Here is a 6,755-nt window from a genome sequence, read left to right on the forward strand (position 1 = left end):
TGTGTGTGTGTGTACACCTGTGTGTGTGTATGTGTGTACACGTGTGTATGTGTGTACACGTGTGTATGTGTGTACACGTGTGTATGTGTGTGTTTGTATGTAAGTGTGGGTGTGGGTGGGTGTGGGTGTGTGTCTGTGTCTGTGTCTCAGCTTTCATTTACGCATGTGTGTGAATGTCGATGTAAAGTGTGGTCACGAACAAATTGTATGTATTGTAGGCAACTGCACATGTTTTTGGCATCTAGAACAAAGTTGGACTATATACGTTCATGTATATCCGTATGATAATGTGCTGTGTGTTGTTCATATATATTGTATGTCCAATTCACATCACTTGAGCATAACTGCGCATGCCACGGTGTGTTCTTTCGTAGGTGTGGGTGATTTTATGCAAACGAGTGTTTGCGCGTCTGTTATCCGAGTATCATTCCGGCTTAGACATGTCGTTGATATATATGTTAATAGGTTCTATCTCTAGGTTAGCTTACAAAGACTGCTTTATCTTTCTCTCAACACACACTGCATAAACAGCGGTGCTGTCTTGCCAGAAGCTGCTGTCGGAACATCACACGTTTTCGACGTGTGCATTTATACTCTAAATAGAGTACTCGACGTATATCTCATATTGAAATTGGCATATATTGAAATACTTGAAAAGTCACAAAAATGTTGTTCTTTGTCTTCGTACAACACTGTTCAGCCACTAGCTCGCTTCTGCCATAACATGCTATCGGAGTACCATTTCACTTTCGACACACCCGTGTACATGACGGTACTGGGAGCAGCCGTGCAACACGGCTTTGTTGACGCTGCTAGACCCCTCGTGACTTATGTTGGCTCCATGGGATACACGCAGGTACGTATGAAACTTGAGGCTTAAAAAAGTGTTTAGGTATCCCATATAAAGGCATACGATTTGTGTATGTACCTCTGGTAGTGTATGTGGTGTCCGTGAGTTACATGCAGGTGCGTGTACGGCTTTCTTATTTTAGTGTAAGAAGGCATGGAAGATATTACTCACCCTATATATCAGACACACGGGAAGTCTTTCCCTTGGGTATCGTAAATGCGCTCTATGGACTTAACTCCAATGCGTATAAGTATTCGATGGTGTACTGTATTCAAATATTTTAGGCCATAGCTGGCTTTTGTTCTGGACTCAGCCGGTGAGGATAAGAGTAGGTTGATGTTCTGTCTTAGTTGTTGGAAAACATGCAATCGTAGGCAAACAGGCTAGCTTTTGTGTTTGTATCGTAAGAGTTGTTGGTTGCATGATTCACGCTTTTAAATACAATTCTATACAAACAGCGAGGAGAATTCTTTTGATTCCAATATCAAATATTTTATAAGGATAATTGAATTTACACACCTTGCATGTGTCCTTTGTAGCGTTTGGCCGCTCTCAGAATGATACGTTGCCAGTTTTTTGCTGCCTCTTCCTTATCCGCATACTTCTGAACCGCTGTATAACAACTGTAAGCACAAAGCGGGTGCGATCCCTATTCCTATTTTGACAGACCTTTGTTAATTTACTTAGGTGTTTTTACTATATAGTATACCACTGGTGCCTGTTTTCCCTTCATTCTCATCGATATCCACAATCCACAATGAGTAGGTGCGGTTCCATGGTGTCCCGACGCCGCTTGCAGGGCAAATGGCCCTGGCCAATCTGCAAGCTGGAAATATCGCAGTAGCAGGTGGGGATTTTTATTTATACGTCTATGATGACTTATGAGTTATACGTGGTGTCTATATCTTCCTGTATCCCTTGTGATATCTTTATTACACATATGGGAATCGTGCTATTTAGGCAGTATTGCTTGTATACGAATGGTTGTAGTATTTGCAAATCCAGACTAGCAATAATATGAAATCATATTGTTCTTTGACTTTGCTATCATTTACATTCGCAGATAAACTACTCGCGCAGTTGGTACGAAACAAAAATGTGGATACCAAATGGCTATTGTATACCCAGATGAAGACCTTCAATAAAAAGAAACAGACCTTAGCGAGCGCTGCCGTGTCCTCCGACCGGATGGCTGGCTTACTTAGTAGCGTTGTAGGTAGAGAATCGTGGGGGTATCAAAAAGAATACATGGACGTAATAGCACTAGCACTCGATGAGGAACTGTATGAAGTGGCTGCAAGACTGTGGACAGTCATCAGGAATGTGGCCGATAGTGAGCGCGAAGATTACGGACGTGTGCAGGTAGGTACATTTGTTTATTACTGCAGTTCAACTTCATCCGAGTACTCGAAGATCTAAACTTCAGTCGTCCCTGTCCCTTTGCTCCAAAATCAGTTGTACAATTTGATATCTCTCTTTTCTAAGTTGAAAACACATTATTCATACAGAATCTTCTGCTGTCCAAGAACCCCGATTTATATGCCGATGTTGAGTTAGGTCGGGTGGATATCGGCTTTATCCAATTCTTAGTAAAACTTGGGGCGTATACTGAAGATATGGGGCGTATTCATAGATTGCGCCGGTGTGTCTTCACACAAAATTTAGATGCGCTCTCAGCTCTCTTAGACCATCACACCACCAATGAAAAATTAGAAGCGTTTCGTCAGGTAGGTTCTAAACCTGGACGAGGAGAACTGGAATACTATTTCGTGTATCTTTATATTAATGCGTTTATGTACATGAGTCCTTGTTTCGGTAGGTGTGGTTTGTGGGTGTGCAAGCAAGAACAAGTCTCAAATTCGTATTGAAAGTGGGTACATGCCAAACAAGGATATCGTCATGTGGGCCAAATCACGGGAGTTTGCTTGATCCACAATTGCGAAATATCGCGAAGCATTGCGCTTTTGTAATAGCTTGCATCAGTTGTATCTGAAAATGCCATATTGTATATTCTACTTGCAGTAGTTAGTATGTACGCTTAACTAAGCATATCATATATATGTCATTTTATGAATTCAGTTGCCTATTTATACGGTATTATATATATATATATATATATATATATTAATATGTGTCTACTTCTGCATGAATAATAGACAACGCACTTCTTCTAGCTCTAGGCTTTTGTATCATCGTCCACCGATCCTCATCTGAAGACATTTATCCAGGAAGTCATATAACTATCGCTTAAGGTAGATGTATTGCGTTTGAGCTGAAATTTTCTTACTAAATAACCTACCTGTATCTACAGATTGTCTTTACGGGTCCTATGCCCAACCCAGTCAATGTCCTGACCGCGATGGCCCAAGTTGGGGTCGAGCCAGAACCCAAAGTCTTTCACCATTTCGTGCTTCACTACGCGAGGTAAGTGGTGCGCGTTGCTTTGTTCTTTTGAGTTTGACTTAACTGGAATAACTGCGAATGTGTACATATATTTGCCAATCGATAAAGCGTGCGAGTGATATGTTTTTGTAATATTGTCAACCGTTTGCGCATGAGTCCATATTTTGTCTTTTTTTCTCAGTCTATTTGTCTAAAAGGAGACACGCTGGTTATATAAACGACATTCGGCGTGTTCAATTGCATTTGGCAAGTGATTTAACAAACACATGCATATTTGACTTAAGGGAATTCCATCATTGTGTATGGATCTTTACTAGGAATATTCATGTACAGGCTTGAATCCTCATTTTGTACGCATGTGTACATACATGCATGTGGGTATTCTATTAGAATCGTATTCTGTCATGTTTATGAGGCATATATTTTAATAAGTATTACTTGCAAATGTAATACAAGTTACAGGAACGTGGAGAGAAAATCTGATCAGAATCGATACTTCCACTTTCATACATAACCTTCCGATGAAACGCTTACCACAGGAATAAAGACATACCAACCACCATGGAACTCTTCAAGTTCGCTGATGAGAAGAAAATCTACTTATACAAAGTTTCATACACGCGAGTCATGGATACCTGGCTTACGGTATGAGGCTTTGTGGTATCAATAGAATCTATGTTCCGTTGAGAAGCGCCAATCCTTCTTTTGTGCCTTTCTTTTTTTCTGTCGATTGTCTCTCTACAACTCGAGTGCATTGTGGCGTGTTTATTGACTTTTAGCGGAGTTTGATGTCATACGCATCCTTTTAAAAGGGATGTCTATATATTTGATGCATCTTTCGTGGCAAACATAGCTACACAGGCCTAAATATACACTTGTTTCATTTCTCTCACAAATTGCTTTGGACCTTTATACTTTCTCGTTCTTATTTCACCAAACGTTGCTATGGAAACGCATGCATTTTAGATGCTCGTTTACTCACACGCTAGAGCGGTATACTTACTCTCCTGTTGTCACAATATTGCGGCAGATGGTGCGGTCCGACAACGACAAATACTTCAATGAGACTGTACTTAAGAGTTGCTTTCAACTCTTTATCACACACGACAAGTTGGTACCGTACACTCGACTGCTAGCTATGTGCTTACACACAAAGGTAGGTATTTCTACACATATTTACCATACTGAACATTTTTCAATGCGTCCTTATAATACTGAAATTTTACATCAGCACAGTATGTATTATTGCTTCAAACGCCTAATACGTGTAAACACGTGAAATTTTAATGCTTTTCCTTAAGAGTATAATTTTGTTCACCAAATAATTCTATTCATGCCGAACAAGCGTCAATCTAGTCTTCAAAAATATGAAAGTGTTTTCCACACATGGATAGGTCCGCTTGCTCAATTTTACCACAACATAGTCTTATACGTACAAACCAGTTTCATTGTATCAACTCAAAGCTCCATGCCTACTACCGCATCAAGTTGTATCCTACAAATGCAGTGGATTATGCTTGATACCCAAGCACAGTTTTCTCTTACGTATACAATGTCTATTGCCTATTACCACAGAATATACCTATGGCCCGAAGAGTTCTGGAGCGATTACGACACACAGACGTAAAACTAAACGAGATTGGCCACAAGATGTACTTGCGCCTGTTAATCGAGCAGGTGAGTGAGTTTGACTTCATGTGTATTCGAGAGATTGTGAAATACAAGTTTGGTATTGGTTGACAGGGGCCACGCTTTATTAGAGTCAGAAATCTAGTATTGTTCTCATGTTGGACTTTGTTAGCGCTGAAGATATGCGGTATACTCGTATCGCATCATCTGCTGTAGTGAAAGATCCAGTTAACTTGATCACGACAGCTCTGCACTTGTGGGCTGCGCCTTTGTATCGTATTTGCATCGAGTATCTGGAAGAAGGAAGAATCTCCTGACGCAGAATGCTTCATTTATGTATTCAAGTCGGACGACATGTCAGCGAATACCTGGATGACACCTTAGCATTAAGGGCCGTTCGTATTCTGATGACAATGCTATAGCGCATGCGCTCTAGTACGTTCTCTTTCCGAAATCGCCCCAGTATTCTGGTCATGCATTATCGCTGACGAGACTGTTTTTGGGCAGTAGATTACACTCTTGTACCAAATACACTCATCATGCAATTAATGCAAGACTGGAAATCAATCAACCCGTACGTGCATGTTATAGTTTTGTGCGAAAAAAACTTTTTTTTCCGAACTGTTTTGTTGGCTACTTACATTTTACCTGTGTTATACTTATCTATGCTCACTTGTTTGCATACCTCCAACATATCGCAACATTTGAAGTTAACGCTCATAAAGATGTGATCGGTATTGATATGTATTCACAAAGGAAGTTTACCTCAGGAATGAAAATTCATATTCTTGTACGGTTATATCATCCTCTGCTTCAGGGACTCTTTTCTGAGGCATGGACCCACTATGAGTCGGACGCCTATAGTTCACTGTCAAATAAAGACGACCAGGAGGTATGTGACACTATAACGACACTCGGCGCATATGATCCATCACAGCAATGGCGCCACATCCACATGTGTGGAGTCTCCCGTGAATAACCTCTTAGAGCGGCTTACATGTAATACTAATATTCTATTGTGCTATGGGTTTGTTCGTGCTTGAGGCTGCATCCAAAGTATACGGATACAGGCGTGTCTGAATGTTAAAGCTTGATGCGATGACCAATTAATACCAGTGGATAAGCCGATAAGTAGATGACATACTATGTATTTCCAAAACGAGCGTGAAGCAGATACACAGATTGTTGGCGCACTCTTGACTCAGATCGGCATTTATTGTAGCATGTGAATCATAGGACAAGAGACAGTGCACTCTTGACTAGAGTATTGCAACGCCTTTGTCTGTACATGTACATCAAGGTTTAATAGCCCTCTCACGCCACAACTCATGTACAGCTGTGACTTTCAATTGCCCATACAATAATTCTCAAAAAAAACTCCAAAATTCGTAAGTAATAATGATGAACACGAGCTATGTATCTCAACTCCTCATCCATCTAAATATACAACTACTCATCCGGACATTAATTGATCGCTGCGCTTACGTACAGATCTGCTTGGTTCTACTGCGCCACTTCCTGAGCTCCAATGACCAACGCAGCACCGCAGTTTTGCAGCGTTTAGATGATATGGACATGTCTTTCGAGCACATAGCTACGACTATGATGTCCTCGTCCATCAGCGTCGCCTGCGACAACCGATTGTGAGTTATGATTCCTGTGATCTTGATGTGCACATGCGTATATACAAATATATATATATAAACTCCTGTACATGAACATATTTGTATAAATACATGACATGATATACTAATATAGATGTATATATATCCTTGGCTTGTATTCAGTATTTCGATTTGTATATACAATACTACATGTGGATATATAACAAATCACATATATATACATGTAAACATCTATGTATTACATATAT

General features: G+C 40.3%; 1 protein-coding gene across 1 annotated transcript in view; it reads left to right on the top strand.

Annotated features, from left to right (window-relative positions):
* Window positions 1-724: 724 nt before the first annotated feature.
* Window positions 725-6,755, top strand: part of SARC_02066 (hypothetical protein) — a gene marked incomplete at its 5' end in the record, with an annotated part of 6,889 nt that continues 858 nt past the window's right edge. The window contains 10 exons of the mRNA XM_014304189.1: window positions 725-856; window positions 1,616-1,697; window positions 1,914-2,212; window positions 2,359-2,577; window positions 3,162-3,274; window positions 3,793-3,898; window positions 4,284-4,409; window positions 4,829-4,930; window positions 5,700-5,774; window positions 6,374-6,525. Of these exons, the coding sequence (XP_014159664.1) occupies window positions 725-856; window positions 1,616-1,697; window positions 1,914-2,212; window positions 2,359-2,577; window positions 3,162-3,274; window positions 3,793-3,898; window positions 4,284-4,409; window positions 4,829-4,930; window positions 5,700-5,774; window positions 6,374-6,525 (1,406 nt within the window). The remainder of the gene's footprint in view (window positions 857-1,615; window positions 1,698-1,913; window positions 2,213-2,358; window positions 2,578-3,161; window positions 3,275-3,792; window positions 3,899-4,283; window positions 4,410-4,828; window positions 4,931-5,699; window positions 5,775-6,373; window positions 6,526-6,755) is intronic.

Source organism: Sphaeroforma arctica (genome assembly GCF_001186125.1).
Source record: "Sphaeroforma arctica JP610 unplaced genomic scaffold supercont1.89, whole genome shotgun sequence".
Classification (NCBI taxonomy): domain Eukaryota; class Ichthyosporea; order Ichthyophonida; genus Sphaeroforma; species Sphaeroforma arctica.